Source organism: Hippoglossus hippoglossus, chromosome 3 (genome assembly GCF_009819705.1).
Source record: "Hippoglossus hippoglossus isolate fHipHip1 chromosome 3, fHipHip1.pri, whole genome shotgun sequence".
Taxonomy (NCBI): domain Eukaryota; kingdom Metazoa; phylum Chordata; class Actinopteri; order Pleuronectiformes; family Pleuronectidae; genus Hippoglossus; species Hippoglossus hippoglossus.
This window is the reverse complement of record NC_047153.1, coordinates 6428064-6452406: the sequence shown is the minus strand read 5'-3', so window position 1 is coordinate 6452406 and position 24343 is coordinate 6428064. Positions and strand designations below refer to the sequence as shown.

The 24343-nt window shown below is 41.4% G+C and overlaps 2 protein-coding genes across 2 annotated transcripts; one reads left to right on the top strand and one right to left on the bottom strand.

The window, feature by feature from the left end:
* The first annotated feature begins 3228 nt into the window (after positions 1-3228).
* On the top strand, positions 3229-8720 carry anp32a (acidic (leucine-rich) nuclear phosphoprotein 32 family, member A). Its single transcript, XM_034576505.1, has 7 exons — positions 3229-3424; positions 5560-5709; positions 5796-5918; positions 6099-6297; positions 6390-6496; positions 6594-6657; positions 7401-8720. Exons 1-7 carry the CDS (start codon positions 3371-3373, stop codon positions 7472-7474), a joined length of 771 nt encoding a protein of 256 aa, XP_034432396.1. The 5' UTR covers positions 3229-3370; the 3' UTR covers positions 7475-8720.
* Positions 8721-9570: 850 nt separating this feature from the next.
* coro2ba (coronin, actin binding protein, 2Ba) lies at positions 9571-22799 on the bottom strand. Its single transcript, XM_034576419.1, is given in 14 exon segments — positions 9571-11868; positions 12506-12645; positions 12722-12812; positions 13429-13541; positions 13626-13722; positions 14581-14685; positions 14796-14912; positions 15450-15614; positions 15905-16054; positions 17066-17182; positions 22598-22621; positions 22623-22652; positions 22654-22703; positions 22706-22799. Coding segments are annotated over 14 exon segments (1428 nt in total). The 3' UTR covers positions 9571-11733.
* Between the last annotated feature and the right edge of the window lie 1544 nt (positions 22800-24343).

Below are 24343 nucleotides of genomic sequence, written 5' to 3'. Positions count from 1 at the left end.
ATATGTTCTTATGCTTCTTTTGTTGTTGTCTTGTCCTGATGTTTTATCTCAGTTTCATTTATTAAATATTCTGCTTTTCCCTGAAGTGTTTTACCTGACGACCACTTTATCCTGTTATATTCAGTCTCAACCTGCTTTATATATTCAATGTTATTATATTGTTCATGTTTTATCATAGATGTATTTATGTGAAGCACTTTGAGGTGTTTTTTATCCATGACGTGTGCTGTATAATGTTTATTGTTGTTATTATTGCTGATTTACATGATGTTAAACAGTAATGACTTGAATTCACTAACTTACAGATCTCAGTCAATTGTCATGAAGCAGTTATATTTAATAGCGATTTGCATGGATTGCATGATATTTCAATCATTTATACTAGATTCCTAATGGATTGAGGCTTTAAATGGCTGCTGTTCCCCTTGGTTAAGATCAGCCTCATTAACCATGATGCATGTGTGTGGTTTGTGCTGTTTGCTCGACACTGACAGAGAAGAACAGTGTTAATGTGCACCAGAGCTAATTGGTTAATCAATTAGTCGACTGAAACAAAATGTACCTGATCTTGAGAACTGATTAATCACCTTGGTCATCTTTCAAATAAATAATATATCAGGACTTGATATAAGTATATCTGCAGGTATTGGAGTATTGGTTGATAATACTTTATGATATTACCGTGGGTTGTTATTGACTGAACAATTGATCTAATTGACAGAGTAATCAGCAGGTTAATCAATAATAAAGACAGGCTAGTTGTTGGATGAGGCCTCAATGTGCAGTACAGGCTGGTAATAAAACCGTTATTGTCAGTTAAGCTCGTCTCCTTATCATTAATATGCACATTATTTATCAGGCTGATAGAGTCACATGGAGACGCAGGCAGGCGTTGCTCCCTCTCCCTTGATTACGACTGGCATGAGCTTCTCTTTGGCTCCACTCAGGCTGATACATTTCATTATCTTCCCCTCGCATCACGTTTTAATTCACTTAGGCCACAGTCGCTGCTTCATTAGACCAGTTACTGTTCATCGAGTGGATTGAGGCGACAATGTGATGAGATAACCCCCCCCCATCAACCTTCATTTATCTATGTTTCTATTTATATGAAAACTCACATCAAAGTTAGACTGATAATGGAAATGTACTCACCCCACTGACGACCACTGGCTCCAGGCTGCAGTGACTCTGCTTCCCCCTCGTGGATGAAGCCTCTGCAGCCTCAGACTGACACGCACACGCACACGCACACGCACACACACACGCACACGCACACACACATACACATACACACACACAGCTTATCTTATGACTGGGGGTCTGACTTCTCATCTGAATGATCACTGCATCAGTCTCTTATTTGTGTTTCACTGAGTATGAAAAGGTTTGTGTTTATCATTTAAATAATCAATCAATCAATAAGACTTTAATTGTGCAGCACTTTTCAAGCAAACAACACACACACAAAGTGCTTCACAGAATAAAAGCAATGACACACACACACACACACACACTGAGCTAAACAATATTAACAGGATCTGAAGGAAACGTTATTGTAAGTCTCATCAATTTGAAATGAGGAAACACCAAAGGCAGTAAAAAGAGATAAAATGATACTGAAAGAGACGTGGAGAGAAAAGGTTGAAGATAAAATAATAAAATACTTCAAGAAGACTGAGGAAAGCCAGAGATAAAAAGCCTGGTTTTAAAGTGAAACTAGAAATATAACACTGCTGTTGTGCGCCTCCACCCACCAGCGCAGGTTCTGTCTACATATTTAAACATATTTTTTTTCCCATATTCATTTAAGGTCACTGTGAACTTTAACCACTGAAAAGTAATCAGTTCATCATTGAATCCAAATGAATTGTACCAGTTGTAATGAAATTCTCTACAGGCAGTCCTGATATATCACATTCACGGGGACGTGAGGTCACCGTGACCTTCACCTTTGACCTCCAGGTACCAAAATCGAATCAGTTCATCTTTGAATACGAATGAATGTTTGTACCAAATTTGAAAAAATTCCCTGAAGGCGTTCTTGAGATATCATGTTCACAAGAATGAGTCGGACGCCCAGGCAGATGGACGAATAAATGAGTAACTAAATAAAATAGAAGAAAATTATATATATGTAAAACTGTCCAAGATGTATAAATAAATAGAGAAATAAAAATAATCAATATACATATATAAGATTAAATCATATGAATTCATCAATATTGATAATAGTTTATCGTGTATCATTCACTGAATTTGACAAGTGGAACAGAAGTGGTATTGTTGGGTATCTGCCACCATCATTATCCTTTATTATACAACTTAATCATCATTGTGCATGAGTACAAGTACAACACCAATGAAATGCAGTTTGTATCTGAGCAGAAGTGCAAAGACAGTATTATTTACAGAAGAGTGAGTACTACAGCAGAACTACAATATTTACACTGGTGGACAATTACTATATATAGATTTATACAGGTGAATAGTTAAAGCACATACAGATAGAAGTAAGTAGAATTGGAGATATCCAACCATAAAATCACAATATTGTGATTTTTTTTATACCCTTATATTTATACACATCTTTTTATAGGTGTTGTCCAATATACTGCTGTCTATACCATGGGGAATCTATACCCATTTCTATGCATACATATACATATATCCATATATATAGCATTCTTTTTGTATACCATACCTGCCTATTTACTTATGAATCTATACATGAATATACACAGACACGTCTTGTCTTTATATCTCCTTAATGCACAAGTGTAGTTTACATCCTCAGAGTGAAAGGTTTTATATCATGTACTTTTATATTTATTACGTTTATTCTGTTGTCTTTTTAATTCTCTCTCCTCCTGAATCAATCTGCTGTGACTTTCATCAGCGTGGGATCAGTACAGTGTGATCTTATTGGGGGGGTGGGTGAGTTGTGTGAATGAGAATCCAGATGTTGCAAACAGCTGTTCTAAGTGATGTGGATCTTTAATGTTGGATCTTTAATGCCCCCCCCCACACACACACACGTGTGGCCTCTCCTCCTCGTGGAGCTCCTTCACTATAAAACACCGTGAGAGTCACATTATTCTTGTAAACTTCACTGAAACAACCAAACTTCAACAACAAAAACCCCACCCAGTTCCAACGGGGCGGCGCCATTGGTCCGCGTCGCTGTAGATCCGCTCCCTCTTCCTGCGGCGGCTGCGATTGGTCGACGGTGACGACAATCCCGCGCCGCGCTCCCGCCCACCGAGCGGATCAAGTTTGAATGAACGGCAGCAGCTGCTCCGGAGCGCGGACGCACACTTGGATTTGCGGTAATTATTGAAAAGTGCGGCTCGCTCATCGCTGATCCAGGATGGACATGAAGAAGAGGATTCACCTGGAGCTGCGGAACCGCACTCCGGCTGATGTAAGTGGGCCTCCCGCCTCTGCTGCTCCGTGTTCCCCGCTCGGCTAACGGAGGAGCTTCGGTGCGATGATGCGTCTGTGCGCGGATACAAAGTTTCCTCCTAAGTTAAAACCCGGCGGAGACGTCGCCCCGCAGGGTTGCGGTGCCGGCGGCGGTGCAGGTGCTGCGGGGGGACGCGGGGTGAACTTTTCTTTTGCGGGGCTCCCGTTTGCAGCTCCGCGGTTATAAACAAGGCGACGCGCCGCGAGGAGCCATGTTTGGAACTTTTCATCCACGAACGCGCCCCTTCCCCCGTTTAAAACCCCGCGTTGTTGCTCTCGGAGCCACGTTTTCTCTTTCTGTGTAAAACCGCGTTAACGTGTTTTTTAGTCGTGCACTTTGCGCGGCGGGGACGCGGATGCTCAAAGTCACGAAATGATCAGCGATGCGTAAAGATCACCGCCTCGTAGCTGCGTCCAGGACCCGTGGATGCTCGGGTTATTTCTGCGGGAGATCAGGCACCGTGATCCGGGGGGGTTAGCCCGCAGCCCCGCGCAGCCGAGGACCGGAGCCCCCTCAGCGCGCACGGATGACCGAGAGATGGTTCCAGGCGCCGGGGCACCGCGACCACACCGCGGGAGAGGCGACACAAACACCGGCTTTGTTTATAAACCGCTCGGTTCCTCTGCGTCGCGATGAATCCTGAAAACAAACCGTCGATCCGCGTTGTTGTTGTTGCTCCAGTTTTCCAGAACTAGGACAAGCCGCCATTTTACCCAGAAACAAAGGCGAAGCCAAACACCGCGAACATCCCGCGCAGACGACGCAGAGGACGGACGTCTCCTCTCCCCGGGTTTATAACGGAAGTCGCCCCCCCAACACCCCACCCCCCCCAACATCGGTCATTCAACGACGGTTTAGCTCCGACAACTGATCGGGGTTTTCGCTCTCGGCTCCTGATCGTCTTTACCCGCCCCTCCTACTCACACATGTCCCTGAGCGCGACCCGTAGCTCCGGCTCCTCTTCTCTCGCACGAGCGGAGGAACCACAACGCTCAGTTTCTGTGGCATCGAATCATCGTAGTGTGATATTTACGCAGTGGGAGGAGAAATCGGAGCATCGCGATACCTGCAGCGTAGAAAATGTGCGCAGGTTACGCGTTATTAATGCGTAATAGTCCCGCTCCTCGTCGCTGATTGGCTGATGCTCGTTAAATATCCGGTAACAGCGCACCTGTGACCGCAGAGCACACTGTTTAAATATCAATGCGCTGAGCTGCAGCTGATTTTCTCAAACATCTGCACATGGTACACATCTGCAAACTTCAGACTCTGCACATGTTAATGCAATGTTCGATTTCCCATTAAAGGGATAGTTCACCCATAATGAATATTCACTCATTATCTACTCACCACTGATGGAGAGGGGGGGGGGGTTGAAGTGTTTGAGTCCACAGTGTCCAGAAGCCCTGGCATTCAAATTAGACTCTAAACATCGTCATTTAAACCGTGTTTTTAAACTGAATGTCCACGGATAGCCTCCTGCTAGTTACTGCTGCAGCTAACGCGAGTTCTTGCGAAACTCACGCGTTCTCGTGAATATCAGCAGTAACTAACTACTTCACGGAAGAAGTATTGATCCCTTTTACTTAAGTAAAAATAACCACGCAACACAATTTCTCTTCCTTCCAATTATTAACCCTTCAAAAATGTACTTAATTACACAGATTATATCAACAAACATTAATATCTGGAAATTTTTGCTTCTCATATATGAGGATTTGAAGTTTTACTTGTATCGTGATGGTAAAGTGAATAGTATAAATTATATGTGTATTTAAACTGTTGGTCAGACATTTGACGAGTGTTTTACTACCTAATATCCTGCTGGACAGTTGAGTATAAAATTCTGCCTTCTGAGTGGAGTAGAAGATAAAACGGGTCAAGTAATAATACACCAGTAATGTGTGCATACTTCAAGTACATTTACCAAAGTATGATAACTTTAAAATCTATAATTCCTCAAAACACTTTCATCGTGAATCAAACAAACAATGTTTTATCCTTGAAACAGAAAATAGACAAACACATTTATAGACTTTTCACCTTTTCCCAGAACGGACAGATACTGATGAGATGTTTGCTTTGTTCTCCAGGTCAAAGAACTCGTGTTAGACAACTGTCGCTCGAACAAAGGAAAGATCGAGGGTCTAACAGACGAGTTTGAGGAGCTGGAATTTCTAAGCACAATCAATGTTGGACTGACGACAGTCGGCCACTTGCCAAAGCTAAACAAACTCAAAAAGGTGGGTGTGTTTTCTTTCTTTTTGTCCCCCCCCCGAGCAAAACAAACTGTGACTTGAAGGTGTTGAACATTTCCACTGATCCACAGCTTGAACTCAGCGACAACAGGATCTCAGGAGGGTTGGAAGTTCTGGCCGACAAGTGCCCCAGCCTCACACACCTCAACCTCAGCGGCAACAAGATTAAAGACCTCAGCACGATAGAGCCATTGGTGAGTGACACCTGGGAATATTCAGGAGAGAGAGAGAGAGAGAGAGAGAGAGAGAGAGAGAGAGAGAGAGAGAGAGAGAGAGAGAGAGAGAGAGAGAGAGAGAGAGAGAGAGAGAGAGAGAGAGAGAGAGAGAGAGAGAGAGAGATTTAATCCTCAAACTTTGATTATTTCCTCTGACAGAAAGAACTGGCGACGCTGAAAAGCCTCGATCTGTTTAACTGTGAAGTGACAAACCTGAACGAATACAGAGACAACGTGTTCAAGCTACTACCCCAGCTCACGTACCTGGACGGCTACGACAAAGCCGACAAAGAGGCGCCGGATTCTGACGCCGAGGTTTACGCAGAGGGCTTGGACGACGACGACGACGAGGACGATGGTGAGTACGAGGTCCTACACATACCCACATGCTGGGAAGCTGCTCTTAAAGCTGGCTGATAATAAACCAACAATTCGTTCGCTCAAATGTAGACGAGGAGGAGTATGATGAAGATACAGTACCAGGAGACGAGGAGGAAGAGGGGGAGGAAGATGAAGAGGAGAACGAAGAAGAGGAAGAGGACGACGTCAGCGGAGAGGTAGGATGAGAATAAATGAGATTTTCATCCTGTAACATGTAAAATGTCGAGTCTGAAATAATCGAGACTAACTTTACCTTTTTCTTTTTTTTAAAAGGAGGAAGAGGAGGAAGACGTGAACGACAAAGAGGCTGACGATGATGAAGAGGGAGAGGGAGAGGGTGAGTAACATTACTGGCTCAGAATTTGTCTCCAAGTGTTAGCAGCATATGCTACATAAATGTGCACAGTGACGTCTCCTTGTAAACAAAGTGGTCTTTTCTACATGTAGTTACTAGGAAGCTTTGTTTATATCCGTCCACATCAGAACTTTGTCACATGTTGTTTACGTGTTTGCATGTTCATGACCTCCGTGTCACCACCACAATCTGCTGAGCTGCACCGGCAGAAAAGCATGAAACCATCATTAGGACTCTATTAAGTTCTTAAGCAGGATTTTCTCTTTACTAACCGGAAAGCAAAATTGGCTCATAGCAGAAACGTTTGAGGTTTGAACCTGACTAATGCCGACCGGGGTCTTTCTGTTTGGAGCATGTTCTCCCTGAGTCACACAATCCAAACACATGCATGTGAGGTTATTTGGTGAATGTAGATTGTAGATTGAAGGTGAACAGGAGCTGTTATATCTCCCGGTGAAAAAGCCGTGACACAATGAAACTAAGTGTTGACATTTTATATCCCAAAGGTCAAATTCAATGTGACATCTTAATTTACTGTAGATACACACACACACATTTACAGGTGGTAAATTAAATCTATTTGTTGTTACTTAATTTGGGTGTGAACACAAACATACTTTTATTAACGTCTGTTTAAATGTGAGAAAACACCAGAGTAGTTTGTCAGGAAACCTTTTATTTTGTTGATTCTTGCATCTTCATCCTTGAAACACTTTGTTTTCCAGAGGAGGAGCGAGGCCAGAAGAGAAAACGGGAGCTGGATGAAGAAGGGGAGGAGGATGAGGACGAGGATGATTGAGAATCCTCCAGAAGAAGCTAAGTTGTGAACTGTTTTAAACTTGTTATCTCCCAGTCACTCCCCAGCAGCCCCATGTATTCCCCCCCCCCCCAGTTTCATATTGCAGTAGGAGTGGTTTCTTGTTATTGGCCAGTCAGGTAGACGGGGTTGTCTGGAGAAATGAGTAAAACTTCTGTCCCCTTGATGCTCCCGTGTTCCCGTCTTTAATGTCCACTTTTGACTGCTTCGTGGACACCGAGTTTTGTAATATCCAATATTAGCAAAGATAAACCTTTTTAAGAAACATTTTGTTTTCTCACTGTTTGTGTAAGACCAGTTTCTGATGACTTATGTATTTGAAGACCCCCCCCCCCCCTACGCCCCTTCAAAAGAAAACCAGAAAATGAAACAAAAAAAAGAGTGCATGTCTAAAACATTTTAAAGTCAACAACTGGATTCCATGTGCGGCTGTCCTCTCCTCGTCTTAAACTTATTTTTGCATTGTACTTTTTATTTTTTATTTTTTAATGTAAGTTATGTGTTTGTAGTGTCACCAGTATGCCAATACTCTGCTGTCCTGGTGTGAACCTTGTGTCTGAACATGCACAGTGTGTGACCCTCACTGGGCGTATTTTTAAATCATAGCAAAAACAATAAAAAAAAAAAAAAACACACATGTCTGCCCTTGTCAAAGCTCCTCCTCCTTCAACCCTCAGCTTTGATAGTTCGGAAATTACGTGTTCTTGTAAATAATGACCAAATACTATTTTTTTGTATTCTCTTTGATGACGGCAGACATTGAACAGACAACTGAGGTGAAACTTTGAATTGTAATAAGATATTCATTATGTAATGCTGCTTTGTCTCAAATACGCAGTGTGAAATTTCTTGAATTTGAAGAGAACTTTGTATGCATCGATCTTTCCACCAAGAGACATGTTCAACATCAGAACTCACTCTTGCTTTTCCATGTTCTTTTCTGGGACACGCAGGTGGCAATGTTTGAATTTGTGGTGGTAGAGTAGAGAAGTTAATTGATATATAAATGGAGGCTGCAACTTGCAACATATGTGCATTGAAGATGTATCGTTTCAAAGTGTAAACTCTGGGGAAAACGGTCGGTTATTTGGACTTTGTTTTCCCTTGTATACGCAGCGGTCAATTTGGCCTACCTCAGTGATTCTTCACTCTGTTAAACCCACTGTCATCAGCCAAATTCTCTTTGTTTTTCCCTCCCATCCACTTCAATAAATCCCTTTTTATATATGTTTGGAAGTTTGTGGTTTCTTGTGCAACAACACTGACGTTTTTCTTTCAGCTATTATATCGGGCTTTGTGTATGTATAAGTTCTGAGAGGGTAAAAAGACCAAAGGGAGCTCCTCTGTGCTGCTGAAACTCCTCGTCAGTAATCCGGCCAATATTCCTTCATGATTGTGATGTCACGCGTCATCTCAGTGGCCCACATTTGAGTCTGGCCCAACCCCCAACAAAGCCAGGGGCACGTTCAGTCTCAGTAGGTTTTGTGCAGTGTTCAGGGTGTTCAGGGTTTCAGTGTTAAACGACATGTTGGCTTGAAACAATGTACATAAAACCTGAAGCTACGTTTTCTCTCATAGCAGTGATGTGTGTACAAACCCCACCTGATTAAAAAGGTTTGCATCGATTGAAGGTGTTTGAAGACGTGTTTGTTGTAAGTATTTTGTAATAAATGTAATACAATAAGCACGATTCAAACTCATGTCAACTACGTCTGAGATTTCCTCTGCAATTAAGCCAGGAAAGATGAGGCTTGTACCATTGTTTACGTTTTAAAAAGACGTTTAGCTACGATTTGCCTCGGCTGAATGCAGCTCAGGTGAAATAAAAGAAGTGGTCGACCAATCACAACATAGTGGGTCAGCTGGCCAATCAGCGTAGACTGGGCTTTATCAAGGAGGGGGGGGGGGGGGCCTTAAAGAGACAGGAGCTAAAACCAAGTGTTTGAGACAAAGGGTGAAAAGAGGAGCTGCAGCGATGGACACTGAGGAAAGAGATGCTCTAATGTTCAGATGCTTCTGAACATTAGAGCACGTAAAGCTTTTAAAGTAATAACACAAATACAAATGATGAACCTGAATATGAGCAGAATATTTCTCATTTAATTCACCAGGTATTTACTTTTCTTTTCTCATCCAGGATACACAGACTGACATGTGATTCTGTTCGCTGCACATTAGACCTGCGGTTTTAACAAAGATCAAACTGAGCAATAATATAAGCCCAACGTTTTCTTCTTTACTACAAAGTTCATCAGGTTCAGTGCCAGACACATTTGGAGGTAGTGCCAAGGTTAACACTAGTTTGTCAAAGCCAACATGCCAATCAGTTCAACATCATCATTTCAAAACCATTACATCTTTTACATGTCATTATCCTACCTGTCCACAAACAGCCATTTGATTCCATTACTCACTACAACAACATGAGAGGCCCTGACTCCGTCTGGTCCATCATCGTCCTCCACCTTCTACTTTCACTGCAGCCCCTTTATTTCACCTTGGCAGTAACATACATTTACCATTAATGTGGCTTTCTATGGAAACGTCCTACATTCACATGAGGAAAAATCTCTGCTCTGTTTTTCTTAATATATGAGATAGTCTATACCTCAAAATCCCAAGAGAAAATCTTTGAGAACATTGAAGGAAAATTGTCCAATGTGTGGTTTGTTCCACTTTTATTGGGTTTGGGTTTGATACTTGTGTCTCTAAGTAATATACACGGCATTATTATGTTTGTCGGATTTACGCAGGCACGTCAGGACTTCTGGATTGTTCTGAAGGAAAGTACAAGGATTTTGAGTTTATTTTGAAAAACTAAAGCAAAATAAAGCAGAATTTGTCTTTTCTCAGGTGAATGCATAACGCTTCCGTTGCTTCTGATTGTTTAACATGAACAGAATCAGGCAAAATGTGACTGGGCTTCACGGATCAAAATACACACGGGGATGTTCAGCTGAATTTTTTTAAGTATCTGCTTGAACCTGGTCGCTGAAATAACACATCCAATCACCACCAACTTCTCTTAAATAAAAAAAATGATGGTAAAACATAAGAGTTTAAACATGATGGAGTTTAAGTTGATGATACAAGGGGAGAAGGAGCAAATGACCTCAAGTCTCTAGAGCAAAGTTACACATCTACAGTAAACATGTCTCAGTAACAGTAACGTACTTAGATTAAATGTGAAAGGGTGATTATTGTTACAGTTTTCTGTGAGAAGAGCCAAGAGCAAATCTTCACACCTTCTCTCAAGGTTCAATTCCAACATTCAGCAAAATCTATCAAGCGTCACATTCATTACCTGCACATCCGCCACGTCGTACAAAAACAATGAGATTAAACAAATGTACAAGTTAATGGCTAAAAAGGTCGAACGTGACAAATAAATAGAAGCAAATATACATTATCGCCCTCAGAATTCGCCCGAAAAACCAATGACAGCCTGCAAAGTTTCCCTTGAGATGAAGTTTGAGTAGTTTAGTCCGACACCTCTGGATCCATGTCTCTCCCCTGCCGCTCTCCCACGATTTAAATAAAGGATCAAAACATGGTGAGTGAATGAACTATCCAGTCCTTGGTAAAAAACTGCATTTGGATACAACTATGTGTCGGTGTGAATTTACAGCCAGGTGAGGAAAGATGTATTGGGATAAGCAGCTTGGTGGAAAAACACAATCCACGTCTCCGAGCACTCTTCACGTGCGTTTTGGTGCGAAGCTACGTCACGTCGGCCATCTTGAGATGACGTCGCAGCTCGCAGCCGACCGTGTCTGCAGCAGGGTCTAAGGCCTTGGGGAAGACGAGTAGGAGCCAGTGACGAGTCTTTCGTATCTTCCAGTTTTTGCGTGGACAAAAAGGCAAAGTGAGGCAAACATCTCGACGCTCTCACCAGAAATATGCAATAACTGATCATTAACGCTCGACAAAATTGATCTGTAAAAACAGATGATACCAAATTTGATTTGATCTCAAACTTTCCCTGTCGTTTATTTTGTGTCAAGGTGGAAAATCCACCGACACTTCCTTTTCTCATTATTACAATATTCCAGGAAATCGCTCCAGCTAAGATATCAAACAAATCGTGTGCACTACATATATCCAGGGGCAGCAGGAATGAAGTTATGATATAATGCGATATATCAAAAGAGCAGAGTGGGGTGGGGGGGGGCTCAGAAGCTTGTCGGAGGTCAGATTCGGAGGCAAAGGAAGCAGCTGTGTCAGTCCAGGAGGCTGCGAGGTCACACGTTGTTGGGGCTAACGTTCTTCAGGTTGTTGAGCTCCAGCTCCAGTTGGCGTATTCGCACGTCCTTGGTGGTCAGCTCCTCCTTCAGCCGCCGGAGCTCGTCCTGCTGCCGGAAGAACATCCGCAGGAGCTGCAGAGGAACAGCAACATGTTGTAGCTTAGTTAGATCATATCACATTTATGTATCATATAACATTATATAAACTGTATATGTTCAGTGTTCACGATGTGATCAAAAGCTAAAGAACTTCTGATTTCAAAGTCAAGAGTGAACATATTTACTTTGACAAATTATTGATTTAACGTCCACTAACAAGATGTTTCTGCAGCAATTTTTTATATTATTAATAAGTTATCAAACCGTTCACCTGATCAAATGACAAAATTAATCAAACTATCCAAACTTTATTTTCACATTTCTTTCTCTTGTATTTATTCTTTTGAATTTTGATCCCCGTTAGCTGCCAGAGCCTGAACAATATGTAAAACAAATTCTGATACCATTTATCAATGTTTACTAAGATGTCGTTATCAAACCCTAATGACAAAGAGGTTTGATATTTTATAGTTTAATCATAAACAGAAAATAAAAATAAAACACAAATGCGACCAAACATAAAGAACTTGTGAGAAAATAAATATAAATGCATATTTATTGTTTCCTATGGAAAATAAAAGTTGTACTGACACCGATATGTTGGCTCATATCTTCCAATTGAATTAAGTTTTAATGAGTTTATCTTTGACATCATCAGTTCTCCACAGACCTCGTTCTCTGTCCTGGGTGGGATGTTCTCCAGCAGGTCGATGCCGTTCACCACCACACTCTTCTTCTCCTTCACTGGGGCCTTGAACACTAACTGGTTTGGCCGGCGGTAACCTTCCTTCAGAGACATCAACACTGGGTCTGTTTGTACAAAGGGAGCAGAGCATGTAAAAACCAACACGACGCACAAGTCCCACACGTCTGAAGTGTTGTTTACCTCTGTCGATGCCGCTCAGCCATTCGCTGGCAGACAGCGCCGGTTCTGTTCCTGCTGTCATGGGGTAGATGTCCTCCTGGTATGTGTCTGACTGTAAAAACCAGGAAAACACATCATGATTTATTGTTTTCTACAATAACATTTGTTATAGTTGATTATCTAAAACTTATAATGTCTTCAGCAAAAACAATCTTTATCCTCAGTGCTCATTTTATCAGTCACTGGCCTCTTGTCTCCGTTTGGCTGTTGTCTTCATGTTGTCACCTCTGTTTGTCAGCAGGATTACGCAAAAAGCTTCTGAACGATTTCCATGAGGATGGAACATGGGCCAAGAAAGAACCCATTCAATTTCATGGGAGGATCCAGGAATATATTTTTTATCACTTTCTATAACATTGCGAGATTTTATTTTGAAATGTTCACAGATTTCCCAGGGAATAACATGGATCTTGATGAAATAAACAGAACAATACTTTTTTTGGTTGAGGTATGGGGTCTGCTGAGTGTTTTAATTTCCCCTGTCCTGGTTTGCTCTCAACTATTTACAAGAGACTGTTCTCACAGTAGATTTCTGTTTATTTCTTCCCACAATACTGGAAGTTCTAAAGTCATTATGTGCCGGACAAATGTAATATACCACATAAATAATTAATAAGTACAAGAACAGAGACGAATTAGTTGATTCCATTATTTCATTTCACTCTTACCCTCCTCGGCACGATCATTGAAATGGGCTCAATCAAACCCTTCAGGGTGACGAGCTTGTAGAAGCGGAACACCTCGCAGGCCGACACGTCCAGCCCGTGCTTTGGCATCACGCCTGAGGGCGAGAACAGAAGCATGTGGTGACTCTGTGTGCTCTTAGTGTGTGAGATCACATGTTAGTGATGGACACGTGACTCACCCAGTCCCTTCTGTGGAGACGGGGACCTGAACTCCATTAGATACTGCAAGTACGGCTTCTCTGTGGTGATCTCAAAGTAACGGATGTTACCGTCCCCCTGCCGAGACACAGAGAATGAAAGTAGTTTCTCTTTCAAGTTGTTCACATTAGACATTTTAATGCTCAAAGTTTACTAGAGCCTCTGATTCCCAAAGTAAAATGATGCTGCTTTGGATTTTGCTTCTTTAAATATTTACCTCTGCCAAGGAGGTTGTGTTTTCATTTTTTAAAACTACTCAACTGATTTTCTTGAAACTTTGTGGAAAGATGCAGTTTGGGTCAGAGAAAAGCAAATTAACTTTTTAACAGATTCAATTAAGAGATGTATTTTTAACATTGAGATTTAGGGCGTTTTTCAACAACCTTTGTGTTTTCTCAAGAAATACTGCAGAGATCTTTATGACAAATATTCTATGGGGAATGTTAATATCTTTGAACAAGCAGAATTTGTAGCAGATCATGAAAATAATCCAGATTTATGTTACTTTACCCATAATTCAAAGTTCAATTTTAAGAAATGCACAGGAGACAAAGAAGGAATTAAATCTCTTATAACTAACAACAGCTTGTAACTGCTTCATGTGGTTGAATGAACACTCCTACTTGACAAAGGACCAGCTGTCTCTGTTCATCCTTCTGCTAGTGTTTGTAAAATACTTGATGAAAGTCAAAAGACAAAAAACCAGAAATATAGTTTTCTACAGGTGTAATGTGCAGGATGTTACTCAAACATTATTTATAATGGGAATAAAAACATAAACTTTTCATGGGCTAAGTTTCTGACCTTATAGCCGTCCTATAAATGTAAATCAAAAATATTACTTTTTAACATGTGGTATCCAACAGTAAATATGGGAAATATTATAGTAGATTAAAATAAAGTCAATGTTGTGGCACGGTCAGGGGAAGGTCTAACCTTTCCTGCCAGGTACAGCATGTGTGTGTCAGCGTCGTAGAAGGGGAACAACAGCCCTGAGAGCCCGTCTATATCCTCCTCCGCAATTGGCATCGACAAATCCTCCTGGGAAGAGCAGCACACTCACAGAATTAACACACACACACACGCACACACACACTTGCTCCTCCCACTCTGGCATTATAGGCATGAGCCATATGGAGGCGTTGTCTGACCTGATCCCACAGAGCGATCTGCCGGGTGTTCCAGCGAGAAACCCCTGTGGTGAGCAGCCGCTTCATGTTGCCCAGGAAAACCACTCGGTTTACACGGTGGTTCTTACAGCTGGCTTGCTGCAGGGTCAACATGCAGAGATAAGACAAAGCTTCAGTGCAACATGATCGCTCACAGTTTTTACACAGTTAAAGGTCCAGTGTGTAAGATCGGGTGAAAGGGATCCAGTGGCAGAAATTGAAACTGAATATAAAATGTGTTTCATCTAAACTGTACGAATTTGTTTTCTCTACCCTGAAATGGCTTTATATTTACATCAGGAACGGGTCCTCTCTACGGAGGCCGCCATGTTTTTTACAGTATTCAAAAGTGGACAAACTAAACAACTTTTTAATTTTTTTTGGAAGGTTTGGAAGAGTGAGGGTTATTCAGCTGCAACATGCAACTTCACCACTAGATGTCACTAAATTCTACACACTGAACCTTTAAGTCAGAGTTTTACATGTTGCAAATAATTTAAAATCCTTCAAATGTATTTCACTTGTAATGGCCAATAAACAGATTAACAGTCAGGTCACATGGTAAAAAGATGTATATTTAGGAGTTCTTCATGTCCACGCACACTCCAATACAAACATCCGTCCCCTCGCTCTGACCTGCAGGACTCTGCCGGAGCGCGGCTCAATGACTCGCAGCGTCTTGTCCTTGCAGCTGGTGGCCAGCAGGCTGCCGTCCGTGTTGAAGGACATGCTGAGGATGACGTCGTGGTGACAGTCGATCATTTTCACCGGCTCTCCGATCTCCAGGTTCCAGATCAGGATCTGATGCGGCCAGGAAAAGATTGTGTGATTGTGTTGTGAGGTTGTGAATGAAGCCTGACTTTGTTTGGTTGTGGTGCTACAGACACAACAGTTTCTCTGCTGATCCAAGGTGAAGTAAGAAGAATGTCTGATAGCACTTAAAAGGTTCCTCTTGAAATTAACTCAGTAACACACACTGATAATATCCAACAGTATGTTAATATATCAGAGGGAGAATTTGAATCTCTGTGCTGGTGATGTCAGTCTATGCACAGTGTGGATTAAAGCTTGTTGTGTTATTGTTGTGTTACCTTGTAGTCGTAGCCGGCGCTGAAGAGGATGCCGCTGCTGGTGGGATGCCACTCGATCAGACCCACACGTCTGCTGTGACCGTACAGCTCCAGCACGGCCTCCGACATGTTGCGCCTCAGACCGCCCTCTGGGATCTCCCATACTCGCACCTGACACGTTCACACGTTCACACACACACACAATATATGTGAATACACAGCGCAAAATCATAAAGCATGCACACGAAACACAAATATTTAACAGCACTTTCATTTGAGCCTGAACGATTTGAGCCTTTTCACAGACATATCGGTAGCTGCGTTTGCTTGATGATGATTTCTTTTTTAAATTAAGTTCTTATAATTGGGTGTATTTGTACTTTGTCTTAAAGTTTATTATATTGTGTAATATATCTGTATTGGGAAATATTTACTCCCTAATATTGACATCAGCCTGAAAAAATCTATATCGGTAATATATCTGTAATTCTTATACAACAGGTTTATAGGTGAATTATTGTGGAACACGTTTTTCTCATCTTATTACCGTGAACTGAAAAACACAATCAGTGTGACGCAGTGATAGATCCCTCTGATCAAAGACACCTCTTGCTATCGATGCAGGCCGTTGCATTAGGATTAGAGTGGATTATAGTGATGGCTCCAGACTCTGTGTTGGAGCAGAGGAGATTATCCTCTAAACAAGTGAAAGCACTGGACAGGACTTGGTGCTTTCACTCTGCTGGACTCAGTCATGTAACAGGTGCATGCACTGGGAGAAAAAGGGCCACCGGGGCTCTTATGGTTGGTCATGTAACATGTGAGTGATAGTGAAGGAGATGTAATTTTGTGTCTAATTTCATTTATGTAAGTCCTATAATGGAATAATGCCTTGCTCAAAGTCATTTCACATCTGTCACTTGCCATTTTCAGGGCACTGACCCATAACAACATCATCGACCAGAATCCAATCACAAGCCTGAGTCCAGTCTGAATCAGTGACCCTGTGAATGAGTGAACTGAATGAATACTGGATTGATGACCTGTTTACCCTCAGGGCCTGTGGTCGTCAACCTCAGCAGCTGATAAACTCACGGTTTTCACAAATGCAGTGATTTTCCACATCCTCAAAGTCATGAAGTCAAAGCTTTGCCGTCTGTGATTCTCCTGTGGGTCACTTACCGACGTGTCCTCGGAGCAAGATGCAATGATGTTTTCAAAGAACGGATTCCATTTGATGTCCAGCACGTTGCCTTGGTGACCACAGACTTTTGGGTAGTGAGAGTCCAGACGGCCGGCCTGAAACACAGAGACAGGAGCAGAAACATTTCATTTATTTATTTTTTCTGTTTTGGAAAAAATCTCAGACTTTATTGGACACAATCAATACTGGATGTCTGAAAACATCTGCAGAAAAATCCTCCAACGGCAAAGAGATATTTATTATAGAGACGACATTAGAAGAGGCCTTGATGAGCGTCTTCTGGCCAAAGTTGAGTACAGGGTTGACTAGCATTCATAAATCTCTGTATCTGTAGCTGTACTATACACGTACGATAGTGAATATGTATCGATTTTTGTTGCATTACTGGAAATACTTCATTTTGGCAAAAAGGCCAAAAGCTTGTAAGCATTTTTGATTAATTTCTCGGCCACTAGACTGTGGCACAGTCTATGTACTAAATGAGCTAATCAGCAATTCATTATTTTGTTAGAATACACTCTTAGTTTGTGTCAAATACATAGATATCACTTAAATATAAATGAAGCTACTTCCGAGAGACAACAGTGGTAAATATTGCAGAGCTCCTGGTTGATGGTGTTTTCTTGTTGGAAGACAAACGCAGTCGTTGTTGATACTGAAATATAAATGAAGTGTTTTCGGTTGCATTTGTGCATCTTGGATGAGATTAGCTGTTGCGGTGAGCAGCAGCTCTTCAGAGAGAACAGCGGATTTTAAATCAGCATGGAGAAATATGGAAGCAACTTCAAAATAATAAACCATGAGGTATGTTGTTGACACCATCAATCACAGATGACAAATTAATGCTACTGCCAATGTTATACAGTAAAAAACTTGGATTTATAAGACCACGTCTGTGCTAAAACAGCTTGAGTCATAGATCCCACTCAACTGTAGTAGAACATATTGCTCCGATACCGAATAAGCAGTGATATACGTGATAAGAATTTATTAAATCTGCATTCCCCTATTCAGATAAAACAATTTGCTCATATTGATGTGAACATGACAAACTAATAAAACATACTCCCAGTTAAATCACATCAGTGAGATGATTCGATAAATCCTGAGCAGAACAAAACAAAAACAGACCTGGTTATTGCGCGGGGACGTCTGAGGCACATTGTTATTGCAATAACCCACAGAGTCCACAGAGGGGCACTGGCTCATAACAGCAGAGACTGGAACCTTTTAACGTCTGTCGTGATGTCATGAATGTTTGATGACTTCAATCCACTGACCCCTTTTTTTTTTTATTTCCTCAGAGATTTGTTCAGCGTCCAGCCGCCTAGTGTGTGTGTGTGTGTGTGTGTGTGTGTGTGTGTGTGTGTGTGTGTGTGAGTGTGTGTGTGTGTGTGAGTGTGTGTGTGTGTGTGTGTGTATGTGTGTGCACACGTAAGCACTGTCCTCACTAAACCCTGCAGATTCACTCACTAACTCTCAGGCCTTTTAACAAACTCTCCTATGAATAATGAATCATTTACTATTTTCAGTAAAGTCTTGAAAATGTATCACCGGCATCTCTGCACCTCAACCTTCAAACTGAGAGTTAAATAAATGCCCCCCCCCCCCCCCTTAATCCTCTTCTTAACCAAAGTTACACATTTCATTTCATAAAAAATCCAATTCCTGATAAAGCTCAAATGATTATTTGTTACTGCAGAGTAACTGAATCAAGTTCACCCACCGAAAATGTATTTTGTTCTAAAAAATCCAGCTCATCATCCAGATCCACACCAAATTTCACCAGTTCATAGATGTTTGCTTCTATAATCAAGATCTCTGCATAAGAAATTCACAAAAAGCATAATCTCCTTGGTGAAGATCATTATTATCCATCTAATAGAAATCTCTCTCTGTCTGTCTCACATATCTCGAGAACTGTTCATCTTATCAGCTTCTCACTTGGCATGTGTATTACTAAAGGCCCAAGGAAGTGATTTGGACACGTGATAAGTTCAATATTAATACAATTTGAATAAAGAGGCGAACAGCTCTTGGTGCAGCAGCGGTGGTGCAGCGTCAGGCTTCTGTGGACTGAGTCCTGAGTCACCACAGGCCAAACAAACAGCTCATTCCAAACAGGCAGGTTCAGCAAGATGAGAGAAGAGGATATAAGATCAGCAGCGCATGTTAAAACCAGAGGAAATAGTGTCCGATGAAATGAAACGATGAGAGAAGAGAAAACAAGGACCGAGTGTACACAGAGTACAAAACCATCAGCATCATCCATTAACAGAATCTCAGACACGTCACATAATTTCATCAGATGTAACAACATTAGATATGATGTAATTTCTTGAAGAGGAAGATGGTGAAGCCACAGCATCGAGAGCTCTGTGACATCACTCTCTTGTTCTTTCCATGAAACGTTGGACCATGAAAGATTCTCACTGTGCTCGTGTGGAAACTCAACATAAACACATGCATGTTTTTAAATATCAGGAACGTATGAAACAAGCTCTTCCTTTTTCGATGTGAAAAAATTGACATGTCATCTTGATAAATGCTTTTTCTATAGATGTCACACGGTGACTGGAAGGTTTTAACACGACCTCGACACATTAATAACCCTGGATCTAAGGGACTCCTGATTTAGCTGCAACTAATTACCTGCGAAGAAAATGAAGTCTGATGGAAACTGCAGGGTTCAGAGGCCCAAGAGGTTTTATAAGGGATTAAAAAGCCATGACGGAACTTGAAATTAATAAAACGATGGTTCATATGCGCCTCCGATGCTACCTATCTACCACAAAACACAAATATAATAATGAGAAATATAGCTGTGACAGGAAAGCAACATCAGTGCTCATTGTCGCTCTGCAGCTCATTTCCTGAGACCTGCAGGTGACGTACAGATGTTACAGCTGCACAGGCATCTCACATTGACCCATTATACATGTATATCCTCACTAATGTGAACTACTGCTGCTGCTCTGGGATCACAGTGTCACTACAACATTCAGAACAATCCGAAGATTCATGTTTTGAAAATATAACGTGGCTCCTGTGGCTGTATCATGGATGAACTGAGGAGCTGCTCATATTTGAGTGAAACTAGTTTTTTAATTGTGCTGCTGTCCGTTTCTTTAAGGACGTCACTGTTGGAGCCTGTAGATCTGAGCAGAGGATTTACAGCAGAATGTGTCAGGTTTATTCTCCCATATGAACGGCCGCTGCTCTCTGAACTGAAAAGAAAACACAGGCTGAGTCATGTTCAGTAAATCAGACAAATTGAATTTTCTCAGGGCTGTGCATTATATCATGTTGACGGTCTAATGCATGTTCCTGGTTCTTCATATAGATGTGTATATATATATATATATGTATGCATGTATGTGCTCTGCAGGGTTTGGACAGTCAGCTGGTTCACTCGCTGTCACTGGAGCAGTTGTTTCACTGAACAGTGAGAGACTTTGTTTACAGTGTTCAGTGACAAATTCAAATGAAATGGTCAGATTACTGTAACCAAGAAACAGCCTTGTTTGTGAATGTGAGTATTATCCATCACGTGGTGGAAATACCCTTATAAAAAATAATAAATAAATACCTATATTAACCAATAAAACATGTGCACAGTAAATTATTTAAGAAGACTTTAAAGGAATCTGTGGATCATAGGACACAGGAGATTCTGCTGGTAAACAACAGAAAAAGAGCAAAAACAGGTATATTTAATGTGCTTAATGTTGCCAATAATTTGGTTGCAGCTACAGCACATTGAGTCTGGATTTAAGCGGCATATTAAACAAATATATAATTTGCCTTTCATATTTGCACATGTACAGAATAATATATATTGTATTTCTACATAACTATTGTATATAATGTTTCTATTTTTAATTCATTTATTCGTATTTTAATTTTATTCTCACAATGTTTCCCCCGGTGCTGGTAATTTGTTTGTGCTATTGTATTATCATATCTTACTGTATTGTATCATATCTACACTCAAATAAGACAAAGAAAAGCTAGAAATCTAATTACCTGGAATTTTAGCTTGAAAACTCGCCGAAATGATGAAATATCAAAACTGTTGTTATTCTGCTGATCAACTGATTGACCACTCAACTAATTCTAGTAGTAGTAGTAATTCTATAGAGATAGTAAGTGAGTCAGAAAGCAGCAGACTCACTGCTCCCTGTTCCTCGGAGGTGATGAAGAAGTGTTTGTGACCTTGTGTGTCATTTTCTGTGCCGGGCCGGGCGCCAGGTGCTGCACCAGCGGTGGTCCTTCCTCTTGCCAGTGACGGCGTCTGGGGCGAACCATATGGTCGTCTCGCCGGCTGTCATCATCATATCACCTCTGCTATGGTCATACCTCTCCATTTAAAAAAAGTCACTAGTATGAGACTAAAATTTGATTTCGATTTTGTGTTTTACTGATTTTTTTCAACCTTGTTTGAAGATAACCCCAAACGTTCCTGACCTTTTGTCATTTTTGGACCTTTTCTGATCACATCTCTTAAACAGAGCTGACAGCCATTGACTCTGGCTAATAGATGACAGGTGACATCCATCTGTTTACCACATCTCCTTCTAGTTAGAAATAAATTCAGCAGGTTGGTTTCCTTTGGATAAATCTAATCTATAACCCAAACATATTACACTTTAAATGTGTTGTGTTTGGAAGGTGACTGATAATCAGAATTTTAAAACCCACAAACATTTCACCACCTCTTATATGCTGCAAAATCTGTCCACCTCAAAAATAAAATAACCGTCTTCTTAAGGAATCAATTAAGTTTGCTGATGGATTGTTTTGGCGTGAGGACTCTGCATTATCAGCCGTCATCTGTTCTGCCTGCTGAATATGATGAACGCCATTTCTGAACCCGTCAAGTCAGCAGAAAACCCGAGGAAATGCTGTAATCAAGTGATGGACGTGAGCCCTTATTATGTTGTCTGATCCTCAGTATATTAAAAACTTGAATATTAAAAAAGGCTGATATGATTATAGCACTTTACACCAACTCTCTGATACACACACACACACACACACACGCACCACACACACACGCCACACACACACACACACACACCACACACACACACACACACACACACAGAAACAGCTCATGATGTCGTACAGTAAAATTCAGCTGAGCTCTCACTGAACACTTGTTGATAACAGACTGGAGTCTATTCAGCAGCTAAGAGCTTTTCAGCACTTTGGCAGAGTCTCTGTTAAAGAGGCAAAGCACCAACTGGTTTCTCAGACCCACAATGCATCATAACCAGTGGAAAAAATAACTCGTATTGCATTTGACCCTAGATTCTTCAACATCAAACCCAGTGTCACCACAACAAATCAACTGTTTCAGATAAATGCAGAAGATTTTGCACAGACAATTAATCACTTTACCCTATAAATCTAAAATGTGTAGCTTTAAGGTTTATCTTCCGTTGAGCAAATTAAGTGTTTGGCATTGCAACAAACATCAGCTCAAGAGAATAAGGGGAACCAGTTACCTGAACCACAGGTATGACGATGAAAAGAGCCTCCGCCCGAACTCTCCGTGACCACCCGCGAGGAACTTGGAGTTGACGGCACAGAAGTGGTTGTCATGGACGTTCTGGTGATGGGGACACCGTCGAAGCAGTGCTCCCGGTGCGTTACCTTCCCGTAGACATTTCGAAACTTGGAGCTTCGGTAGGTCGGACGCCATGACATCTGAGGAGGAAAACGTAAAATCATATTTATTCTCTCGAATTGGAGCATCCATCCATCTAATTACATGTTTTCATCAAAAACAACCCATTGAACCAAAGAATTACACAATGATATAAACCTGAGAGGAAAAGTCTCACATTTTAGTTGGAACCAGACAACTTTAGGCATTTTTAATTTACCTGATAAGACTCATTCCTTTTTCTATTGATTGATGAATTGATGATTTGCCTCAGGACCTTTGTGTTTAGATTCTGCATCCACTTTAGAGTCTCAACACCATTGCCATCTGTGCTACATTTGCTTTTGCGTCTCCACCATCGGGTAAATGTGTAGAAATAAACCAATTAGCAATTTTTTACATTTAATAAACACACCAGAATGAATGAAAAACAAGCTTAACAAGCTTATTTTCTACTTTTGTTCCACATTGGGAATGTTTTACCCAATGATGGCTGCAAAGAAAGAATCGGTGAAGTCTAATGTCACATTGAGCAAACCCACAGTTGCAGGGTGGGTTGTCCCATCTGTGCAGACGTGATAACAGTCACACATGCAGTTGTGTGAAGTCGCCCAAATTGGTGCAGAGAGTGAGACATTTGAAACAGGATGAAAACTGTTCTGACACTTCATGTTAGAGCCTCAGAGCCAGTGATGAATGGGACAATATTAAAGACCTTCATCCGCATAATCACAAAAAGACAAGGAAAATGATGAATCTCTGACGAGCACATTACTGTAAGTGATGTTTGTTTCACTCATTTTGAGTCCATGCGGATCCTGCACCAGAGAAAAGCAGCCTTTGTTCGCAGCTACCACACAAAACAAAAGAGAAGTGGTTACGCTCGACTCAAGAACCTTCTTTTGTTTGGGACTTCACCATGAGAATGCATCGAAGGAGCGCTGGACTTTTGGCTCAAAACTTGACTCAGCCACAGGAAGTGGAAGTGAAATGACCTTTGTACCACAGGGGAAAGTTGTGGGGGATTTCTCGCTAATGAATTTGGAAACTTTTAAAGAAATTTCCTGAAAATCGGATCTGATCACGAGTTTCCTGGGACACGATTGATGGAGACTTAGTTCAGTTCAGGAGACGAACTGAGGGGAAAAGAGTTTAAGACTCATGTCAGATTAGTGGCAGCAACACTGGATGACATCAGGCAAATCTCTATTCAGTATTGTTCCCCGGATAAGGGGGGGGGTATTGTAAGTATGCACACACAAACATCCGATGACCGTGCTGCTGCCATTGTCCTTCCCTGTTCGGGACCATCTCACAACCGGACTGAGATGGAAACAGTGGACGAACACTCATGTCAGCACCGAACACATGTGGAGTTTATTAAGTTCACAAGGCCACAGCAATTCTTCACCTCCACCAAGGAGGTTATGTTTTCACCTCTGTCTGTTTGTTTGTTTGTTTGTAAGCAAGATTACACAAAAACTACAGAACAGATTACGACAAAACTTGGTGGAAGGATGTGGTATAGGTCAGGGAAGAGCTCATTAAATTTCTGTGTGGATCCAGATCAGGGGGTGGATCAACA